Raw genomic sequence first — 24,567 nt, 5'->3', positions numbered from 1 at the left:
AGCTGTTCTTTTTCTTATTTTTCTTGGTAATGGTGTTTGAATTCTGTCTGGTATTCTGATTAAAGCTTACCTGTTGGAAAATGGTGAGGGGTAGGCCCATAGTTATCAAGGTCTGAATATCAGATATTCCTTAAAAAAAAAAAAACAGTAACAACAAAACCAGATCAGAGGTCATGTAGCTCAGGCCGGTGCCACTTAAACAGGCATCTTTGGAAGGCCTCAGCTCGGCCCTATATTTGGAGTTTGCTCTGAGGGAAAGTGCTTATATATTTTCTTCTGCTGCAATTGACAGATACTTGAATGGTCCAACATGGCTCTGGTCCTCATTTCAACTATGTTTAAGGCCAAAAATGAGGCCACATCATGTGGGCTTCTGCCTCAAGGATGCATGAAGGGAGAGGTCCTCTTTATGCCAGTGGGTCTTGGCTCTGCATTAGCCAGCTTCATCTTGAGTCCTTCATCCTCAACCCTTTCTTTGTCCCCTCCCAATGGAGAACAAGTCAGACATGGTCCTGTCCCAATCAAACCACAGATCTCAAATCAGCAGAGGAATCTCTCCTTCACAAGCCGTGTATGCCCAGCCCCACAGGCTGTGTGACCATTACTGTGGAGGGGTACTTTCTGTTTCTGTCCCATAAGAGCAGTCTTTTAAAATTTTCTTGAAGTCATGACACTTTTTCCTTCACCCTCTCTACTGAACCCTCCCAGTTTTGCCATGTGGCCAGAATGTGCCAAATTAAAAGTAAAGTATTTTATTGTGTACTTATGCTAAGGGATGGTTTTTCAAGCCAGATATTAGGATACTATCTCCTGTCTATATATTTTAAATGCAAATGTATTTCAAAGACCACAGAATGGAACTTTTCAAATTAGGACTGTTTTAGAGAATCTGGGTTGGGTGTTGCTACAACATAGGACATTTAAAAGAGGTTTAAGACCATTCTTGCCTTAAGGTTGTTTGGAGACTTTGTGAAACTTCCTGAGAGATCTGGAGACAGCCTGAATTGTGGATCACAATTTCTGTGTTTTCCTCTCATCTGCTTCCAGTTCTCAGGGTCCTGGTGACGTGGACCACCTTGAGCCACTGAACTGGTGCTGACCGAGAGGCAGAAAAAGTAGCAGCTGCTTCTGTTACCCTCAGACTCAAAGGCCTCGGCTAAGGGCCCCACTGCCATGTCCCTGCCAAGGCCTTTGGCTTTCTTGAATGACTTGATCACACACTGATGTTTCAAGGCTGGGTGCTCCCCAGCTGGAACCCTGAAAATGCTTGCGTGGCATCCCTAGAGAAGAGAACTAACTTGAAAGAAACTCCCACAAAGTAAATCACCAGGACCGGATGGTTTTCATCCAAGAGTTGAGGAAGGAAATGAAGTGTGAAATAGCACAGATACTGATGAAGACATTAATTCTCCGTGAAAACCACAACTGTGTCAGAGCGGAGGAAGTTTGCTAACATGATGACCTTATTGCTAGAGAAGAGAGATTAGTGGCCTATCTGTTGCCTCTGGAAAACCTGGTCCACTTGAAAAGAATGACACAAAATCTGAACAATGACACAATGTCGTTTATTCCCTTAAAGCAGGTAAGAAGGACAGCGTGGTGATTCATTCATGGCAGCATTTCAATAGATACCTCGGAAAGAATATAAGAATATGTAAAATGTAGGCTACTATAACCTACTCATGTGCCCATGGCAGACATTACTAATCGATCTGGTACTCTTTCTCTAAGCCTAGATTGGGCCTCATACTTGTCAATTTTGCGCTTTCAAATGCCACCATCAAATGACCAGGTTTGACATATATGTTGAAACTCATTTGCCCTCCTTTCCTAAGAGGATGTGTTTTATCATGGACCACATTGGCTCATTATTAAGTTGTAAATAAAGACAAGAAGGAGGTCTGTCACAGGTAGTTTAGTTTAGGAGCATGACAAGAAAAATGTCATGTCCTTTCTTCTAAGGACTGAGTTAGCAGAACGTTCATCTCCAGAGATAAATAGTTTTGTGAGAACTGAATCCAGATGTGTAATTCCAACCCAAACCATGGTAGGGTCTTTCTGGAGAGAAGGAGAGTCATTTCCTGTGAGACAACAAGCGGCGTGCTCCAGAAGGTCCTTTTAAGAAATGAGAATTGGGGCTGGCCCGGTGGCACAAGCAGTTAGGTGGGCACGCTCTGCTGCAGCGGCCCAGGGTTTGCCGGTGTGGATCCTGGGCGTGCACCGACGCACTGCTTGGCAAGCCATGCTGTGGTGGCCGCCCATATAAAGTGGAGGAAGATGGGCACAGATGTTAGCCAGGGCCAGTCTTCCTCAGCAAAAAAAGAGGAGGATTGGCAGATGTTAGCACAGGGCTGATCTCCTCACAAAAAAAAAAAAAAAAAAAAAAATGAGAATCAATGGCAGCATCCTTAGTTAGTCATTTCCTTGTAGAGTTTAAAGAAGTTGTCAACATTGTTGAGCCCTGCCATAACAGTGACTCTGGGAGGCAAAGAAGTGAGGTAGGCTTTGAGAGAGGAGCTACACTGAAGCTCAGGGAGAAAAGAGACAGGAATGTTGGATCCTGGAGAAGCTGAGTAACTTTATGGAAAACCTGAGGTTTCACTGGGAGTGGCCTTCATTTCACTTACTAAGGGAGCAGACGGCCAGCTCTGCTGCAGGTCTGGGAATCCCATGGGCCTATGCACAAAACATTTTGCTGTTGGATAGACCAAAGCCTCCTGTCATTGGTAAGATTAAAGCAATTTGCCTAGAATAACTATCCTACAGCCTAGTAACCTCCATATAGAGGGGTATGGGACAGAGCAGATCTCTTGGAGTGGACTATAATCTGATCATTTAAGAAGGAATCTACCTGCTGCATTAGGGGATGAGCTGTTTTGCTTGATCAGTGAAAAGATGCTATATACTTTGATTGCCAGAGTACCAGAATATGGTAAAATGCACTTAGCGTGGGAAAGACTAATTGTATTGTGATTTCTCATGGATAATTCAGGATTTTGTCATATCACGGAATTGTGACTGGGGAGATGGGCAGGTGCTGTGGTTCAGAGGCTATGGCAGCAATGATATGATGTGGTCCATTGGTCAGCAGACCTGGGTGCCAGTCCCCACTCCACCACTAGGTACCCTGTGACCTTGGCCACATCTAGCAGAATCATAGGTCATGGAACGAAATGCTGAGGAGGTCATTTTTGTCTAGATCTTTGCCTAACAGGAGCTAGGGATTATCATCCTCATTTTAAAGATGAGGCAGTAGTTGCTCAGCAAGAGCAAATTAAGGGTGCAACATGGGGGAGGCATGGATGAGTGAGAAGAGAACCCAGGCTCCCAGCAAGCAGGTCTTCTCACTTCGCCACTTGGCTTCTAAGTCTCAGTTTCCTCTCTTTAACTGTGCTGTAAAATAAGTGGGGATTTAGCACAGTGCTTGGAGCACAGAGAGAAATCTCTGTGGGTTAAATGATTAAATGTAGTTCTGATAAGTTACATTTCTAAGGCACTTCGTAGTCTACAGAGTGCTTTCATCTGCGTTATTTTACCCTGCTGAGGACTCACTGAGTTGGGCAAGCAGTCAGATTCCTTATCCACTTTCCATAGATGCCTCAACTGAGACTCAGCAGGGTTAAATGGCTTCCTCAAGGTCACATCAAGGTCAGAACCAGGGATCAAACTCCTGCCTTCTGATTCTGAATCCAGGATTCCTTTCACCATAGAATGATAGATAATGGAGAGTTTATTCTATTTATCACTCACTTTAATGACAGCAGAGTCTTCAGCGTCACAGTGTGGTAAAAATAGACCGAGAGGGCAAGGAGGTTCTCGGTAGCAAACAAACTGAGCTCACCAAAATGTTCTCGCGGGCAGGCTCAGGTGCCATGGCCTTTAGGAAAGCCTTGGCAGTCCTGCTGCGGGCAGCGTTACCTACTCGCTGTGTCCAGGTTTCCCTGAGGAGCTGCCTCTTGGCTCCAGTGCCAGATACAGGCACTGCCCTAGAGGACATGGGGTGGGGGGGTGGGGGTGGGAGGAGGATTTCTTCTGAGATATGGGGACCACCGACCGAGAGTACTTCCCTGGTGAGAGGACTGGACTGTGTGTCCCACAAGTGCAAACTTGCTGTGGTTTTGACACATGTAAGGAGGAAGGCAGGAGGAAGGAGAACAAGAGAGTATGAAAGAGTAAAAGCAGCAAGGCCAAAGGAAAAGCCCCATTTTCTTTCACTTAGAGATAATTTGTAATCCTCCTACCTCCCAAAATGATTTGATGTGGATTATATTTAAAAAAAAACAACCCCAACCATTTATACATACATGTATATGGGGTTAAAATGAAGATAAATGGGACATAAGGAATCATACAGAGAAAAGGTGGGGTGGTCCCACGTGACCATTTAACACTCAGAGAAACACAACCACTTTGTCTTTGTAAGGGAGACAAAGAATGTATTTTTATTAAGATGCACCACTGGTATTCTGTATCTTATTCTTTTGAATATTTCTCCCATTGGAAATATCTGGCTAAGGGGAAATGCTTTACATTACAGCAGAACAGAGCTTGGAAAATTGAGTTTGGTGTTTTTCCTGCTTGAAGAAGCCCTATCAAACCAGTGGTCCTTGTCCTTTTCAAGTCATAGTTTCCTTTGAGAATCCCATAAATACCACACATCCTCTTCCCAGAAAAATGCAAGCTCTTACATATTTAACTCATAGTTTTAGGTTACTTATAAGCCTCCAAAGCCCATCCATTGACTTTAGCTTAGTAACCTCTTCATTTAAAAAATTAGAAATTAATATTTTATGGAATAATTTTTCCTTTACAAAAAGATTCACTGCATGCAGTTGAGATGACTGTAATTAAAATGTAGATATATAGGCAGTGTCACACAAAATATTCTGATTTCTGTGAAATTTCCTAGCCTATAACATTTGTATTTTAAATATGTAGTTATTGCACATTCACTCATAGTTTTATCTTAATCTTTTATTGGTTCTTTTAAAGGTGCTATATAGTGTGTACTCCATTGTAATTTATATCTGATAACACGTACAATATTTCGTATAATAAGGAAAATCTGCCTTCACTGTTAAATCAATTTTGATTACATGGTATGTAAAGAATATGGTATATAAAGTAATACTTTAATATATTCAACAGGCCTCATGCCATCAATAAGATCTCATCCTCTAGACTTGTGAATTCTTGGAAAAAATTACTTCCACATGTTCCTAAAACTACTTAAGATTTTTGACTGGTTGGTGGTCTATTGATTCTAAATATCTGACCTGTCAAAACGCCATCTTTAAACAGCAGTGATGCATAGAGCCTTGGAATTAGCTGGGGCTGAATTTATTACAGAACAAAGGGAGGTGATGATTAACATGCCCATCTGAGCAGTAGGGGGGAAAATAATCCTTGAATGGATTAGATACCATGATTCTAAAACCACATTCTCTGAGTGTTGGTTTCTTGCCCAGAAATGGGGAGAGGCCAAACACTGATGCCTTTTAAATGACAGGGTGTCTCCATGGGACTCTGGTCAGGGACACTGGGGCAGAGAGTTGAGGGTCAGTTGGGAAAAAGCCTTTCTTTCTCCTGTGGCCTAGCAGAGTTGAGGGTGCACTCTGTGTGCAGTAACCCTCAAAACTGCCAGCCCACCTGATTAGTGTTATATGATTATCAGTCTGCCTCTCTGCGTGGAGATTACATTAAAGTGTAAATAAATGAGATTTTATTTTTTTACCATTAACCAGGAATAACTTTTAATTTTTTTTCAACTCTAGTAGGCTGCTTTCATGATTGACATAGAGGCTGTCGAGAAGATGAGGTAAATCATGCACTGTCCCTCTAGAAGTCAAGAGTCATAGGCAGGCTCGCTCTATTCACTGGCAGTATCTGGTAGATTCTGAGCACTCCTAAGATGTAATTCCAGGGAAATTTATCTTTGGAAGAATAGTCTATGAACAGAACACTAAACCCATTTTCTAATTGATTTTCCCACTATTTTCTCTTTCCTCTGCTGTGTCTTGCAAGCTTTATAAAAAGTATAGATTTTTATAAGAGCATTATATAATAGCATTGATAGAGACTGACTCTCTGAGAGAGGCCTCCAACAGATGGGTACCCTCCTGAGAAGGAAACAGACCATTAGGAAAGTCATTTTGACCCCCATTCCCTGGGAGGAGGAGCACTTGAATCACAAGCCCAGGTGCTCAGGAAATCTCCTGTCACTCTGAGATGGGCTGGGACACGGTGCCATGTCCGAAGCTTCTAAATACAGTTCAGGCTGGGTCACCATGACAGATGCTGAACTGGCACCACTACCAGGACTGAAGTCGGAACTCTGACAATGCTTAAATGCCACGGCCCCTGGGCTCGAAGTCTTCCTGGGCCGGGACAAGGAGAGGCAGTGCAGAGCCTTATGGGGAGGAAGGTAGGAGCAACTTTGGCAAGGAAATCCTGCTGCCTCGGCGACACCACCACTCCTTCAGAAGGCAACAGACACCCAACAACACACCAGCTATTTTAGAAGCTGTCAGTTTCTGAATTGCTGACACACTTGGAGGACACTGTCTCTTCAAGGGTCATTCTGACCCTTCGAGGTAGGTAGGCCTGGGGAAAAACAGAGGCATGCTATAGCCAAGGTGTTGGCTGAAGAACAATGGATTAAATGACTCCAAGATGACTCAAGGAGTCAGGAATGGAGTTGGGAATAACATGTTGACTCTGGGATTCCCAAATCAGCCTTTACACAGAAGACAGTGTTAGGCAATTCCTTACTTTGCCCCACCCTCTTCTTGGCCATCACCAAAAATCCACCCTGAGGTTAGCATCCTTTGGAACTCATTCTCTTCTGGGGAGGGCTTTAGAAGAAAAAAAAGAAGACAAAACAGACTCGGGAGGTGGGCTTTTCCTGGAGGGGTCTGGGGACTTGAGATGTGAGGGTGGGATTCTAAGTTTTGCAAGCATCTCCATCTGGGGTTGGTAAGTTGTAAATATAAAGGCACTGCTATAAATTAATCCAGGGTGTTTGTTTAACTCCAATCCTTGCTCTGTACCCCAAAAGTGGATTCCTTTCTGTTGTTAAAGCATTTGATTTTAGGGTTTCTGAAGGTGTAGGACAGTGGAAGAGTTCAAGCTTTGGAGTAAGAGAGATCTGGGTCCTTTTCTTTTCTCTGAAGTTTCTGGCTGGGTGGCACTGGGCACCTTGGCTACGTCTCAAAGATCTCACTCAAATAGGGGTTCTAATGCCCAACTCTCAGACCTCACATTCATGCTCCCTGGGAGACTCCCTTAGGCTCTAGATCTTTTCTGCCTCCTCCATGTGTATTTTCCTTATCCTGAGCCAGAAGGTGAATGCTCTTGACAAGGTTATCAGTTTGGAGTCAGGATACCCTGCAGCCTCCCAGGGCTTTCCTGTCTTCTCCACCTCTCATAGAGTGGTGCCCTTGGGCTGCTTCTTTAGTCAAGGTTGAGCTCTCTGCTTCTCTGTTCAAGGCTAGGGTTTACTTCCCTCGCCCCATTTCCTTACTGAAGGTCCAACATACAACTTTTCCCAATGGTCTGCCCTGTTCTCTCTTCTTTCAGATTCTAGTCATTTTCCTTCTCAAATAGTGTGGCAGCCATCATGGACCAGGAGAGCATCACTTAAGTAGACCTACGCAAAAACAGACTTCCTTAGCTGACACTTTCACTATTTCTTTGCTTCCCCTCCTTTTGCCCCCCCATCATTTCTCCTTCTAACATCATTCAATTTTGATAGTTTTTGCCCCAGGCCCTGAGTTATTTTCTTCACCGTGTGATCTTTTCCTGCTCTACATTTTAAATTTTCTTTATTAGGGTTTGCTTTTCTCCATTCGAAAGAACACAAACCTTTCTGCCTCTCAGATATGGATAGGGAAGTGATTGTGGTCACCTCCCTTTCCAAATGATGGAAGGAACTAACATTTAATACTGTGTGCCAGGGGCTTTACTGGGAGCCATCGACATCTCTGTGCTTTTAGATGAGGAAATTGGCTCAGATAGGTTAAATCACTTGCTCAAAGTCATACAGCTGGGTCTGTGTGATTCTAAAGAAGGACTGTGTTCTTTCTCCTTCCGGGCAGCTTCTCCGGAAACCCCGCTTCACTGCAGACAGGGAGGGACACTAGCTGCGTGGGGTCTGGAGGGTGCAGCGGCTGTCTGTGCCAGAGTCATCCTGTTCCTGAAGGAGAGGACTTCTCTGCTGTCCTCCCCTCCCCGCTCCTAGCATCACCAGCCCCAGCACTTGTAGAAGGGCTTGCTCCTTTCCTCATTTTATCCTTATGACCACAGGTCCCTTCTCTTCTTGGGTTCATGTGAAGGAGAGTTAGTATCTGAGAATTTTCTAGATGATTGTGACTGCTACTCATAGAAGTGACTGAATTCACTGAACTCATTTGATGCCCTGAAAAGACTTCAGGTCAGACTTTGCCAATCAGTTTTAACACAACTCACAGTCATAGAAGGAAAAGCTAGTGGGATTCCAATGGTTGAGATTATGTGTGGAGGTGACCCTGTTGGGATTTCATTGGGAACATGGCGTTCAATTAAGATACCTCATTACTAGGGATACATTGGTCTTCTGAAGAAGATCAGAAGAATAGCATTCAAGATTCTTCATCTGGCTCCAGCTTATCCTCTCAGCTCTTCTCCAGCCACAACTCTTCTCTTGCTTTGCTAAACATATAGCATTTCAGTCATTCATTCAACAAAAACATTTTATTGAGCACATAACAGGTGCCAAACACTGTCCCAGGTGCTGAGGAACCAAGAGAAATAATACAGATGTGGTCTGAATTACTTGCTGTTCCCTAGACTTTACTGCCATGCCTCTGCCATAAAATTCCCTTTTCCTGAAGCTCTTTCTCCTCTTTTCCCCATCCCTGCCTTTTTATCTTCCAAACATCTCTTCATTAGGCTCAGAAAAGACCCCTGGCCTGGAAGAGGTTCTTCTCACCTCTAAACTCATAGCATTTTGTTGACACTCTTCTTAGATAATAATACATGAAAATTAGCATTCATATATTTGTTTTACTATTGATAATTTATGTAAATACACAGACACACACACTTTGTTGTGATTCATAAAAATTTCACAAAGTAGGTACTAATGATATCCTCATTTTACAAATAATAAAACTAAGGCTTAAAGAGGTTAAGTCACTTGTTCAAAAATAGACAGTTGGAAAAAGAAGTCAGTTTTAGAACTCGGTTTTTTGAATTCCAATCCTCAGCATGCTATGTGCCATGCTGGATTTTGACTATTCTACTTTTATTTTTATTTATTGACCTCTCCTGTCTCCTAAGTGATTTTGTAAGTTCCTGAGGACATAGATCCTATCTTATTCAATTTTGTGCCCCTCACGGTACCTAGCACCTTGCCCAGCCCAGGCTAGATAATCAATAAGTATTTGCTGAATAAATAAATGATTGATTGAATGGCTGAATTCAGAAAATTACTGGAGGGGTTGTTATATGGTTGCCAGCTATGTGGCTCTTATATTCATTAAACAGGGTGGTTCTCTCTGTTTGGCTTGATAGGTTGAGTGGATTTTACAGCTGGTGTAGCTGGTGGTCTCCTGAGTCTAATTTGAAGGGCATTGCATGTTCCTGGCTGTCCTGAAACGTCTATCCTCCTTACATATTTGAAATTGCTGCCTCCAAGGGCACTGTCTCCAGACGTTGTAAATTACACTTGTTGTTTGGAAATTGATTGCTCAGTTCTTCCCCTTTAGCACATTCACATGAATTTGTTTATTTATTGGTGCTCAGTGAGAATATTCCAACAAAGTATGGGACAAGCTCTTCTAGGGCCTTTGGGAGAAGGCCTCCTTTCCACTTGATGGAAATTGAAAGACCACTATGGCAGACGTCTGGTGGTGCTATGCCCGTGGTGGTGGGGGAGGGTGGTGGGAGGTTGGAAGTAGTTGTGGTTGCAAAGAGCAAAGGAGCACTGGCCTGGGGATGAACTAATGTGTCACTTCACCCAGAAAAAGTGCCAAGAGCCTCAGGGAGGAGCCTTGTTGACAGCTGCTGGCCTAAAATTGACTGGTAAATCTTGAAGACCACCCAGTCAATCAGGATCAACTTTTGGAGGACCTCTGGTGCAAGAGGTATTTAGATTGAATATTGCCATGTGGCTGGTGACCAATTTTTGATTATTCCATTTATGCATTTTCTGTGCTTTCATAAGGAGTATTTTTCTGAACCAAAAGTCAGTCTCAAGAATTTTCATTTTATGAGGAGAATGAAATAAAATATTTGAAATTAGGACTGTTCTAGAAAATCTAGGACCTGTATTTGTTCTTATTTTTTCTTGATCTTCCTGATTAACTTGATCATTGGCATATAATCTTAAATGTTTTTTTGATACTTCACTGTTTATAAAGTGCTTTCATGTACTGTATTAACAGATGAATTCTCCTCAGGTATAGATATCCATTTAGGACTATCAAAAACTTCTGGAGTTCAAAGATCCCGAACTCTTAGAGTTAACCCTAAATAAATGAAATTCTGCACAAGTAGGAATGATTTCACCTGCCTTTTCTTGTCTTTCAATGCTGTCATTATACATTTCTCAAAGTCCAAACATCTTCCAAGTACCTTCTAAGGTTATTTTGCTTATGGTCTAGGCTAAAACAAAGAGTGATTTGACATCGACAGTGATCTGTCTGTCGCATTTGGATGTTTTACCCAGGAGGGACTGGAGACAGGAAGTGAAATACAACGAAAGAGGGCCTTTTACATTTGTATTTATTCAATAATGTTAAGTTGGTGAAGAGACCTAAAATATTCCTGAACGTAACTGCCCTGCCACTGAGAAAGGAAAATTCCCACTTGACCTTGGTTTGAATTTTCTCCTCTCCCAAAAGAACTGACAATCTTTTAGTTTCCACGGAGCTATCTTCTGATTGAGCAGCCTGAACATTAGCTCTATGTTTCCAAGTTCATAGTGGGAAGCACACAGCTCTGCAGGTCTAGTTCTGAAAATTGGGCAATAGCATATAGCGAAAAGAGCATCAACTTGAGTGTCAGACTAACTTAGATCCCCCTCTGACATCTCCTAGTTATATAATGTGAGAAAAGCCTCTTTATCTTGCCCAGCATCAGTTTGCTCATTTGTAAAATCTCAGCAATAATGCTTAATTGAGAGGGTTTTCTGTGAAAACTGCATGAGATAATGTGTATAAACTATGGTGTAGTGCCTATTACTTCTCTTCCCTTTTTTGCTTCCACCTTCAAAGCATGTTGGAGCACTAGAGGCTGAACCTTTAATGACATTGAGCTTTTGCCTGATCAACAAGAAATAGACATAAAAATTATTGCTGTCACTTCTCTGCAAAGCCTATTTAAAAGGCTTAGGTCTTAGGGATGACTTTGGGTCCTTGCCTCTGGTTCTGTGTATCACTGAGGGGTGCTGGTTGTCAGGTGGAGCGTGCTTTAAGCAGCTGAGAGATATGTGCTCTTAGTCTCCTTAATTGGATTATTGGCATGGGAATTGCAGGCTTCAGGTTACCTCCCCCTTTTTCCCAAATAGAACTTGGAGGGCATGGAGAGCTCAGAGACTTCATTCCATTACTAAAGTCATCTAACAGGCTCGTTTCAGTGTTTGCTATCATCATAATTTTAGTTTAATCCAACCTGGGTTATAGTTCATTCCCTTGAAGCTCTGAGCTGGGTATCAAATTTGGGCTCAGTCCGTACTCAGGTCAGTGCCAAATGCTCTGCTTCTGCCATATTTAGAATTACTCTATGAAAAGGTTCATCACCAGGTTTCACTAAGCTATCTGATAAAGTCTGATGTCCCAGAACCAATTTCTACTGCAGAGGTCCTCTGGAAATAGGAGTTTACTTGAGCCTGGTACAGAGAGTGCTGCCTGGGTTATAAGTTTCTGATGTCTGCTCTGGTGTGAATGGGAGCCCTGTGATGGCTGTGGGAGTCTTGGTTTTAGAGATTTTGGGACTTAGAAAGTAGACCAAGGAGTGGCTGCCCTACTAATATTACATGGGAAGTACCGCTCAATGTAGTCATGTCCCAGTTATTGGCAGGAAAAAAAAACCTATTGTTTGATTATCATCTGTGTTGGGTCTTTCTCCTTTAAGTGTTTAAAACTATTTTCTTCTTTGGGGTAAAATATGACAGCGGAGGTCCAGTCTTATGGAAGTAGCACTGTGCATCTAATCTCAGGAAATTCTGCATCTCTTATCTGATTCTACATTGAAACCAGGCTATTGTACATCATTCCTTCAGGATATGTGGCAAAGCATTAAACTCAGCTTATGGAATTCACATTCTGGAAGGGAAGACAGAACTATCATCACCTGCATTTAAAAGAAAACTTTGGTATAAATAAAATAAAATCTAAACTCCGTATTGTGACACTCAAGTTCCTCCTAGAATATAAACTTCATTTGGCCAGGGAGTTTTGTTTTTTCCCTGATGATGTCCCAAGAATCTAGAATAGTGACTGGCCTATATAGTCAATGTTAAATAAGTCGTTGTTTAATTGAGTTGGACCTGGCTCTCCACCTCCATCTCTTATCTCCCCTCCCCTCTTCCCTTATGTGTTTTAAGCTCTGGCCATATCAGTGCATAATTCTCTAAAAATGACGAGTCCTTACTCATGGTATTCCTATTACTTTCATTTCTGTCACCATAATTTCTTTGCTTGCTCATGTTGAACTTTTATTTCAAGTGCATTCTCAAATGTTACCTTGTAAAGTCTTCTTGATCCTCTCGTCATTGACTTGCTTGCTCTTCACAGCTCCTTAATACTTTGATCCTTCATCTGTGAGAGCACCTATCATAGTCATTCTTCCTTAACAGCTTGTGTGTCCTTCCTACCAGATTGTGAGCTCCTTCAGAGTAAGAACCTGTTTTGTCTGTCTTGGTCCATTAATATATAGCCTGGTCTATACAAGGCAGAAATGTTTGGTGAAATAAAAATGGAATTAAATACAGTCTCAAATGCCTGTATTTGATGCCTCAAATGCCTGGATTTTGGTGTCAATAATGTATGAAATGGAAATCATGATAATAACTCTGAGATTTGTTCTATTAAATGGTGTTATGCATTTAAAGTCTTAGCAGAGTGCCAGATGCATGGTAAGTGCCCAATAAATGTTGACTGTTAACTTTTTGGTTGGGATAGTTCTTATAAGCTCTTATTCATCTCACTGTCCAAAGTCAATAACATTGTTATCAATGGAATCATTAGGTTGTTTTTATCATAAAGATATAAATATAATTTTTTGATCAGGAAGATGTCTTCCCCCAGCCCCTAATAGTAAAGATAAGGAAATAGAGCCTCTGTGAAATGAAGTGACTTTCCAAGACCCCACTCCTGGTGAGTAGCAGAACCCCAGAAAAATATGTGCTTTGCTCACTGTAGTGATGAATGATCCCTCAAAACTATTAGTTAAGTGGAGATGAAAATCACTTGGCAGACTGTGAAATATGCTTTAATAATGTCTAATTGTGATAGTAAGTCAAAGTACAGATAATTCAGGCATTTTCTATACATGTCAACCATATTAGCTTGTGGTTGGGCTGCTGTTAGACTTGGTGGTCTTTAAGCTGCACTACTAATCCATCCATTAAACATTAGACTTAAAAAGGACTTTATGGCACCCCTAATTAAATGTGTATGTGCTGTGCTATAAAGATTGAGGAAAATGAGGACCAGAATAGTTATGTGACTTGGCCAAGAACAAACATGTTAAGCCATTTTAGTTGTAAGGATGGTCAAAATAGTTGAGGGGTCTTACAGAATTGCTGGCTGCTTTGGCTAGGGTTGAACCTAGTATGATCTTGGAGAGATCTGATCATTGGCTCAGGAGGCAGAAGACCTACCTTTTAGGCCATCTTGTTTTCAATTTTTCTTAGTCTCAATGTCCTCATCCACAAAATGGACATAAAAATGTATGCCATGTCTACCTCATCAAATGGAAGGATATATTAGAGAATGTATAAAATATAAATTAAGAAACTATTTTATTTATTGCTACTATTTTGCAGGAATTGAGCATTGAACTTGCTCTAAGCTAAACTCAACTTTCTGTGGGAATTTAGTGTTATAATATCCATTTTATCATATGAAATAGATCAAAGATAGAGAATGAGTGGCACTATGAACTGATGGTTAGAATCTTTATTTTAGGGAATTTTTAGGATGGTAATAGATATGTAGGTTTGACCTTGGGTCACATGCTATTCTCCAGGGGCTTGTAACCGGCTCAGTACAGGTCCCCAAAGTTTTATCCTTTAACTTCCTTAGTTATGTGTAACATTATCATTTATGTTCCTGATTTACTAAAACTTCCCTTGTTAAAATATTATTCATAAGAGATATCTAATAGCCAAGCAGTTTTTCCAGGTCATTCAAATGAGTTCCTAATGGTTATCTTTTGAAGGCAGGAAGTCACAAATTTCCAAGAATAAAAGAACTTGAAAACACAGAGGTGTTTTCTGATCTTCATGGAACTGATTATATTTCTGAATGGATGATCTGATTTGATTGAAATAATCTGCTGTGCATTTCTTACATTCATGACTTAGGTAACTTGATTATACATTCTGATTAATAGCTGAAATAATTCATCTGGTTAGCCTAAATATTTTATATAACTATGATTTAGAAGTGTATTTTACAAAGGATTAAACTTTATTTTCACCTAGGCTGTTAATCTTGACTCTGAGATGACTATTTTAGGGGTATTGTAGGATAGCTTGCATCACAGGTAGCTCTAACTACTCTAGGAGTTTTTTAAACAAACTATGTAAAATATAATATTAATTTTATTTCCAAATTATGCCATCTAAGAAACAATTGAGAATGGAAAATTACCTGGTGCATTCATGTTATTGAAAATGTGGGCTGGTGCCTGTGTTCTCTATATAAATGTCAGTTGGGCTTTATTTTGCAAGGGAGTGAGAATCTAGGAGCACAGAATATTTCCAGGGAAACAAATAACTGTCTGAAAACCCTTTTCATGGGCAAATACTATCACTGCCTCCACATCCTGTCCATTTCTTTTCGAGTAACCGTGGCGTCCCCGGGACTGTTCTAGCCCTCTCGGATCCCTCTCTTCTCTGGATTCCTATGAGACATACAGGACAATATGTAATGTGTGGAAAATTGCGTGGTGGTATTTGTCTTGGTCTCTGATTATTTGTGAATGCTCCAGTTTCTATTTGTGCTGTAAATACCTTTAAGAGCAGCCCCATTGTGTACTTTGGTATTTCCCAGAGTCTGGCACAGTGCTGGGCACATAGTAAGCACTCAGTAGACACGTAATTAATCAACACCAACTGGGAAACTTCTAGAGGTCTGGGATTCTGTTTCAAATTATCCACATGGTACCTCATATATGGCCACATGCTGATAGGTGCTTATTGATTGATTTGATTGAAACTATAAACAGAGCACCCACTCAATTCTTTAACTCCTATGATAACGTGAATCTGAGCCCCTAGTCTTTTTCCTGATTTAACTTGCCTTGCCCAAACAGTTTTCAATCTGATGCATCTAATTGAGGTTGCCTGAGTTATCATGGAGAGTTGCATTAGAAAGGATTCTTACATTCTTGAAGTCGTTAGAGGTGGAAGACATTATAAAAGTTTTCAGTTCAGTCCTTCTAATTGCACAATGAGGAAATAAGTCCTTGTTAAGTGACTTGTCCAAGGTTATTCATTAATCCGTTTAATGTTACATTTTGAGTACCCATTTTATTCCTGATGACATAGCAAGTTAAAAGTAAAATCTCTCTTATTTCCTACTTCTCCAGCCATAGTCCCCATCCAATGCCAACCTCAATTTGGCTACCATTAAAGATTTATCACTTAGTGCAGTGATCTCTTTCCTTCTCCTCCCCCTTCCTAAACACACTTTGAAGAAATCAGATATGTCCAAAATTTCTGCTGGGCCCTACTTAGGATGTTCATTTCCAACTTTTTCATAATTGTAGCATTCTATGGTAAGGAGATTTTATAACACTTTGCTCCCAAAGGTAGGACAAGACTATTTTTTAAAACTCTTGCTTTAGGAAGTTTTTGAAAAATTCACAACATTTGTGATAAGTGAGGAGCTCTTGGCATATCACAGAAACAAAGTGGGATTTGGGAATCCATGTCTCATGGGATAGGAACTACTGTGTCTGGCTGAGTGTGTAATGATGTAATGGCTCTGCTACTGACAGGCATATAGAATCAGGCTGGAATGGAGATTTGTCACTCAACAGCAGCTCTCATCTTAGAGAAGTAGCTCCATTTTTTTTTTGCTTGAAGGAGACTAAAATTAGCTCCTGTTTAGTCCAAGGTATAAAATTATATGGTTAGACATGTAAAACCTAGTTATACACCCCTCTCCATTTTTATTTTTTTCTGGTGAAGATGGTGACTGGACTAGTGATTGTGGGTAAACTAAAGATTTTGGGCAGAGACTTCCCTGTTATTTAGGAGTTTGGTTCAGTTCTGCAGTACCCTGAATGTTTTCAGAAGTGAAGGGTGAGGAATTGGGGAGGATGGAGAGAAATGGCCTTTGCTCTCTGTGGGCTTTGGCAAAGCAGTGGGAGATTCTTTCCAGAAATGCTGCCTGGGTTTGAGAGGAATGTGTCAGGGCTAGAAGGAAAAAAATTTAAGGTATCGGGGGATTGGTTGTTCACAGGCCTAGAAACCTGCTGTAGGTAAGTGAGGATGGTGGCAAGATGATCTGGCATTCTGTCCCATCTTTCTTCTATCCTGCTAGTGTCAAGGACTGATGCCCAAGAGGCCCTGACCTTTGACAGCATTGAAAAGTCAGTTGTCAGAGTAAGATACTGCTGTTTTCAACCTTTATTTATGTATGTATTTATTTAGGAAGGAAGCAATCAGAATCATAAATGTTAAGAGTGGGTTAGAGAAATAGGTTCTTAGGCTTGGCTTGCAGTATCATTGAATCTAAGAAATTGTAATAGCTAATCCGAGTTTGGAAAATCTTAGGAAATACAATTCTTGGCATCAAGCCCCTAAGAGTAAAAAAAATTTTAAATTACAGCAAATTCTCTGGTAAAGTGAACTCTAGCCTTCTCCATCAGTCTACATGCCCCCTCCTCCCCCTTTATGAGTACAGGAGACATAGGAGGAAAGGACCATCTGGCCCAGCATGCCAGCTTTTTATTTGGTTGCTCTCAAACCTACCTTCCTGTCTGGATCAGCCCTCCGCTCAGCCCATACTTCAGAAACCAATCAAGGTGTCTCCTGAACTCATTTATTCCCTTTGTTTCAACCGCCTTCTTAGGTAACTTTTTCCATATGCTGACATCCTTGCCTCACAATAGATTTTTTTCCATGTAAAATGGCCTGATTGGACTCTTAGGAAAAGCCATTTACTCAAATCTATGACAAAATGCTTCTAAAGGCCCCAAACAACCTTTCATTACTTTTGATGACCAGGATATATAAATGGAGGAAAAATTGCTGTGTTTAAAAATAACTGATGGGCAGTGATGCTGAATGGTATGGAATAAAATAACATGTTGTTGTTAGCATTGATTCCCCCGTGCCCTCCAAGTGAAATAGTCTCATTTAGATTTGGAGCTATAGCCTGTAATTATTATTATTATTTTTAAAATTTGGCCTTTATTTATTTTGTCACCCCAGTTTGGCTTTATTGCCTTCAACTTGGTGACATTAGTACTCTTTATATTGCCTATTGTGGACCAATTTTCTTCAGCTGTTGGTAAAACTTACTAAAATGCCAGATGTCATGTTGGAAACACGAAACCTGAAAGAAGGTCGTAAATCACAAAAACAAACCATAAAAAAAAAAAAAAAATACCCTGAGTGCTGTGCTCTGGAGCTTCCCAGCTTTAAGTCTCCTTTGGTTCACCCCTCTCCCCACTCCACCATGCCCCCCACTCCACCTCCCACCTTATAGGGCCAGGGGTGTGGGGTAGCCCAGCAGTTTCTCACCTAAGGCTTGATGGCTTATTCTGCAGATTCTGAGCAGAGCACTGGTTCAGACTCCGAGGTGCTCACTGAGCGGACTTCCTGCTCCTTTGACACTCACACTGACCTGGGCCCTGGTGCTGCAGGCCCTGTGCCTGCTGCCATGTCTTCCATGGAGGAGATTCAGGTGGAGCTGCAATGTGCTGACCTCTGGAAGAGGTTCCATGACATTGGAACTGAGATGATCATCACCAAAGCAGGCAGGTAAGGACAAGTTCCTTGGAATGGCCAGACTCAAAGAATGGAGAACAAAAGTAGGAGCTGCTACATTTTTTCTTTTCACCTACTCGAGGTAGGTAGCATTGGTGAAGCCAAAACAACTTGCACTCACTTTTCTGCATCTGTATATCTTGGTAAAATGGTCTTGTCGTTTACCAGGACTTTGCTATTTTCCTCCAAGGGCTACTCAAACCTAAATCACTTCTACCCTCACAAACGTTTTCCACCTACAAATATATTTCAGGTAATACTGGAGATCCGTGGTATTTAACAGCCAAATGGTAGATTTCCAAAGCAAGTGTTACTTCACCATCCAATGTTTTCAAGAAAAAAATGTTGCTCCCCAAACAACAGCTTGCATCTTCTAAGGCATTTAAAACAGCTAGATGTTTTTGTAGAAATTTTGTTTTTGGTAAGAATTGGGCTTGGTGCATCTTCTGAGCCCTGCTTGTTGATCCATTGTGTTTTGTTCTTGGCTTGAAATTATTGCAAAAACTTAAGGGTGACCTGGTGGAAACTCTTGCAAAATTATTTAGGTAGGGTGCTAAAAGTTTTAAAAACACAGTTTCTCTTGAAATAAACAGTTTTAATTAAGCTACTCCGTTATTGGTAAATTTTCCATATGCTGGATACTCAACATATATATTATATCATTTAAACTTCATAGGAATCCTATAAGGTAGGATATGATAATCTCGTATGTGGATGAAGATGCAAAGGCTGAAAGAGGCTAATTAACCTAACTAAGGTCACCTAGGTAGTAAAGGACAGCTCCAGAATTCTACACAAATCTGTCTGGCTCTAAAACAACAGTCTTAACTATTTATAACTCTGCACTGTTAAGAAGTGGTTGTAGTTTTTGCCCTTTGGATTCAAAAAGAAAATCACTTAAATAAAAATAAATTTGGGCTAAGCTTTTGAGTACATAGAAATAGTTAATTGAAGTTAAAACAAGTATGCTGCTTTCATATTTTCAAAGCCAACCTACATAGTCTTATGTCATGGAGACCAAAAAAACCCACCTCATGTATCATAAGCTGTCTTCATGAACGTGGACATTTAAAATAAAAGAATATTTTGATTGAGTTCAGTTCACTTGAATGCAGAGTAACCTCCCAATACAATAAGACATAACAAAAATATGAGTTTAAAATGAATCTGAAATCTTGTTCATTTTCTTTTTCTTCTGGAACCTTCTTCCTTCTCTAAGTTTTAGTAGTGAATAAAACCAATAAAAGGCTTCTTAGAAAGATCAAGGGAATTACTTTCAATACCATCTCTTTTTTGCTGCTTGGATTTCAGTCTACTCCTGTTCTACATTTTGAGATGTTATGGCTTGGAAGGAAATGGAGCAATTCAAGGAAAAATTTTTATTCTTTTTCCTAGTTTTTGGCAAGGGAGTTGGTTTGGAGAGAAGGGGAAATATTACTGTTTTTTTTGTCTCCAAGATCTTCCAGTTTTTATTTTGGGTTTTCACTTACTACTATTGGGTCTGTGTATTCCAGTCATTTTTGTCCCTGATGTAGTTCCCTCATTCCCTGCACTTCAGTGAATTCAGTTCACCTGAGCACCAACTTGACAACTCTCCTGTGATCTTATTTGGTGATTTCTTCTGCAGTTTTCTTTTTCACATCTCTGTCTTCATAAATTCACTTGATACCTGAAGATCTCCGGATATTCCTAGCATAGACGTACAGTTTGTTCTCTAGTCATATCCTTTTGTTTAGGTTTAGAAACTATATTCAATGCTTCTGTATTGGATTGCCTCAGCTGTTGCTGTTGCCACATGACACTCTGCTCAAGTAATTCTGGAACAACTCAGAAACATACAAAGAAGCCTTTCTCTTCTGTGAATTTTCTCCACCCCCTCCCCATTCCCCCAGTCAATTTCTTCCTTTTCACTTCATTTTTCTTCCTCTGTAGTGTCGTTTTCAATTTTAATTCCAATTTCCATTTTCTTAGTTACATTAGTTATGTATGACTCTCTGTTCTTTTTTCCCCTCAGAAGATCTTAGTCACCATTGACTTCTCACACCCCAAACTGTAATCCTATTGATTCAGAACTACTGCAGCTCTCAATTTTTGAATATACCAACATAATTTGTACAATCAGCACCATGGACAGAGGTGCTTGTAGGGATTAATGGGTTTGGAAGACACAAGAATTGGCCTAAATTTAGCCATAAAATTAGAACCAAACACATCTCATTTTCTGAATATGAAAGATTAATTTTTCTCTAGGGTGTTATGATTTCTCTTGATATTCTGTGCTAAAATACTGACAAAAAGAAAAGGTAACTTTTGGTAAGTTTTTAAGAAGAGAATTTGAATATAGGCATAGAATTTTAAAGCAAGAGGAGGGCACTTGAGAGATTATCTAGTCCCTTTCCTTTGTTTTATAGATAATGGGGTTAAATGACTTATCCAAAGTCACACCGCTCATTCATTTTAGAACTTGGGTACTGATAAGAGACTGGTAGCTTCTCCACTCAAGGTCAAATAAGTCTTCCAGAAAAAATAGATACTGAATTTTAAAACATCTAACCCCTTTTCTTGAAGTCAAGAAAGGAAATTCATCTCTTTCTGTGTACCACAGCCTCCATAGATGGCTGAGAGGATCCGTATTTTCTCACCTCAGATAACAAGTGAGAGGACTTTCTCTCCATCCCTGGCAAGATGCACTCCAACCGTTTATATATACAGGGCAGTCATAAGTCATTGTTATTAAGGAGGGAATTACTGATATATATTTAAATGTATAGACTAAGTTTCACAGATTTTTATAAAGAAGTAATGTGGATCAAAGTGCCTGACTTATAGTGAATATTAGATTTAGTCATTATGAGTAGCCCACCATCAAATTTCATTAGCCCACCATAAGACTAAAATATAAGGCTTTTAAATTAAATTTATGAGGGTAAAGGGAGACAATCTAAAATGATATACCAATAGAAGCTTCTGAAAAGTTATAAAATGGGAAAGAAGGAATGGTTACATATTATTCTTTGCAAATATTTAAGAATTAGCCATCATCCCTATTAAAGATGTATAGTCCCTCTTGTGCTTTCCCCCCAAATATGATTATGATGTCCCTGAGCTACTACTAGAGGACATTTGCCTTTTGAGTTGCTTTTGGTGGGTAGTGGAGTGTGTGAATATCACAGACAGCCCCTCATGTAAAAATTCAGGGTACATTTGCAAGATGGCTGTCTGGGGTCAGGGTATGGTCTATGGCTGTGAAATGGAGCAAAGCCAATTAGGCCGTATGTGGATCAAGCCTGTGACCTTGACCTCATTAGCACGGTGCTCTGCCCAGCTCGACTAACTGGCCCCAGATGGTTAAGCTTAATGCAGCATTTTGTGTACAAGTACCCTAGAGCACATTCAGGGCAATACAAATTTTTGAACTGAGCACTTTTTATATCTGGCTCCTAAATGAATGACATACAAAAAAGCTTGATATTTTCCTTCTTTCTTATGGTTAAAGAAGAATGGTGAATTTTATTTTAGACTCCTTGAAACTCAATACCTCTTTTGGGCTGCTCGCTCTCCTCCTCTTCAATTATGAGAGTAGTTGTAAAGTGCCATATCCTGACCTCGCTTGCTTTGGCAAGTTTAACAAGCCATTGTGGTAGAAACAAGGTATTGCCCAGAGGCCACTAGAATTCATTTGGTATTTGCTCCCTATTCCACAGGGTCCTTCCTCTGACACACACGTTGACAGCCTGAGAACTTGCAGAAATTTTTCTACAGTTTTATGTGTTAAAAAAAAAGCAAACAAACTTTGATGGCCCTTTGTTTGGGAACTGATGGAACCTTCCTTTTTTCTTCTTTTCTTGAGAGATTATTTTTAGAATGGTCATTTTCAAATAGACTCTATCAATTAAAAATATTTCATAATCACCTACAATCAACTGTGATAAGCTAATTGGGTAATAAGAAGAGTATAAGTTATTCAAGTATGTTAAGTACAAGAGTATAAGTATATTCAAGAATGTTATAGTCTAATAGTAAATGTATGTGTAGATACATACACATTATCTATCTATCACATTAAAGATTAACTAACAATATAAAGCAGGGTATGGTATCAACCCTTTGAGTATATGAATCATCAAATAGATCAATTTAAGCTAAGAAGAGCAATATTAAGCTATTTCAGCAATATAAGTCCTCAGCATATTTTATAGTGATAATTTCCAAAGTGAAAAAACATCAGCCAACTTTGAGAATTAGAGGACATTGGACGTGGGTGTGCTTAGAGTTCCCAATAAGAAGACACTCTCTAAGCTTTCACTCCTGCTACTTCTTCTCCTCTGATTGCTGAGCTTACTACCTTATTCCCCTCCATAGGAGGATGTTTCCTGCCATGAGAGTGAAAATCACCGGCCTGGATCCACACCAGCAGTACTACATAGCAATGGACATTGTGCCTGTGGACAATAAAAGATATAGGTAATGATGACTCTGGGATGTGGAATTGTGGGCATTACTAGCATTCCAGGACAGTTTTTTAAACTCATTAGATGAAGCATATTAGCAGTGCATGTACAATGCACTGTACAGGGAACAAGGATGAAGGATATGCCAATGGCCTGTGGCAGAGCACCAGGCAGGAAGTAGTCACTAGAGGTAGGAAATCAGGACTCAGGAATGGTTTGGTCTGGAATCCTCCCTATATCTCTGGAGAGAGTGGAATTGTATAGTGTCTGCCTGGATAGCAAAAATCAAATGGATCTTAAGTCTAAAATTAATTCAGTTAACATTGAAAGTGATTAACAAATTGAATGATTTGGTTTATGAAATGCTAAATGAGTTGAGATGATTTATTCTGGAGTGGGGAAGAAGTGGACCAGTGCAGTACATTCAATCATATATCTGATGTATTACCCTGCAGATGATGGAGGGGAAGAATAGGAGAACTGGGTAAGATCTCAAGAAGAACATCTATTTAGGGAGAATTATTGGTCATTAATATAGGTTATGAGTGAGTTTGTTAAATCACTTTTCTTCAAAGTCATTAAAAGACAGCATAGTCTCTATGTCTCTTGGATAGCTTACAAGTAGTTCTTGTCTGAAACAAGTTGGGGCTTAATTGATCTCTTGAGATCTCAATCAAATCAGTGAATCGTGGTTCATTTTTGAAATATCTGAGAACTTGGCCCTAAACCCACGAATTTGGAGGCAAGAGATGAATGGGGAAGACCAGGACCAGTATGATAGGGGGAGAGGGCTGGCTGAGAGAGAAGTGGTCTTGATGCAGGACTTAGGAGGAGAGATGCTTCAAATCTGTTTCAGAGGATCTTGAGAGTTGCAATTTGGACTGAGTGCCTCTGTTTGCCAGGGTCCAGGTCCTTTAGAACTGAGAAGCGGGGAAGTGTCAGATCCATGGAGAACACTCTTCAGAACTACAGGGCAATTGGCAAAGTCTGGAAAATTGATCTCCTTTGCTACCAACAACATCTCATTTCCAGTGGCTTTGTGGGAAAATAATGTGGAAGATGATGACGTTCGAAACTAACTTCATCAAAGAAAACACTAACTGGGAAGACTTGGTGGTGTTTCTGGGAAGGGTTCCACTAAGGCAGAGGCCTTCTATTTTCATAGAAATGCCTTATAATTCAGATTGTTAGCAAGGAAATGGTTAACAAGTGAGAGACTTGGAGGGTCTCTGCACATGGCTGTGTTTTATAGGACAATATGGAAGATGTTTTTAATAAGGAACCAAATTCTGAGCAAGTGGCCAACGGATTATATGGTTTGCATTTGAAAGGTGAAAGGTTGCAGTAAAATACCTTTTCCATAGCTAGACACGTGGGTTCAGGATGCCTGTGTGCACACAGGGGTGCAAGGCAAGGAGAAGGAGAAGAAAGGAGAGGACTGGGAGAATATTTTCCTTGTGAGAGCTGCAGCTTTGATCATTAACCACAACGCTTCTCTGCCCTCCCCCACCCCATCTCCTTCTCTATTTCCATCTCATTTTCTCTGGTTATCTACCCTCTCTTTTTCTCCTCTGTATTCTCTGTTTAATCCCTACTACTTCTCTATTCTTGTCATCTTGTGTCTCTCCTCTCTCCTGTCCCTACTTGTTTCCTGGGCCCCTATTGCCTCTTTGCATCTGTCTCTGAACTCTCCTCTCTCCATCTTTATCTCAGATATGTGTATCATAGCTCCAAGTGGATGGTGGCTGGCAACGCTGACTCCCCTGTACCCCCGAGAGTTTATATACATCCTGATTCTCTAGCTTCTGGAGACACTTGGATGAGACAGGTGGTCAGTTTCGACAAACTCAAGCTGACCAACAATGAATTGGATGATCAAGGACATGTGAGTCAAAGAACCCCATCTCC

The 24,567-nt window shown here is 40.5% G+C and overlaps 1 protein-coding gene across 1 annotated transcript in view; it reads left to right on the top strand.

Moving 5' to 3' along the window:
- TBX15 (T-box transcription factor 15) overlaps positions 1 to 24,567 on the top strand; it is a 95,264-nt gene that overhangs the window by 33,155 nt on the left and 37,542 nt on the right. Inside the window, 3 exon segments of the mRNA XM_058537241.1 lie at positions 17,989 to 18,202; positions 22,571 to 22,672; positions 24,373 to 24,544. Of these exon segments, the coding sequence (XP_058393224.1) occupies positions 17,989 to 18,202; positions 22,571 to 22,672; positions 24,373 to 24,544 (488 nt within the window).

The sequence above is a fragment of the Diceros bicornis genome, chromosome 4, assembly GCF_020826845.1.
Source record: "Diceros bicornis minor isolate mBicDic1 chromosome 4, mDicBic1.mat.cur, whole genome shotgun sequence".
NCBI lineage: Eukaryota > Metazoa > Chordata > Mammalia > Perissodactyla > Rhinocerotidae > Diceros > Diceros bicornis.
This window is presented reverse-complemented; position numbering and strand designations above follow the sequence as displayed.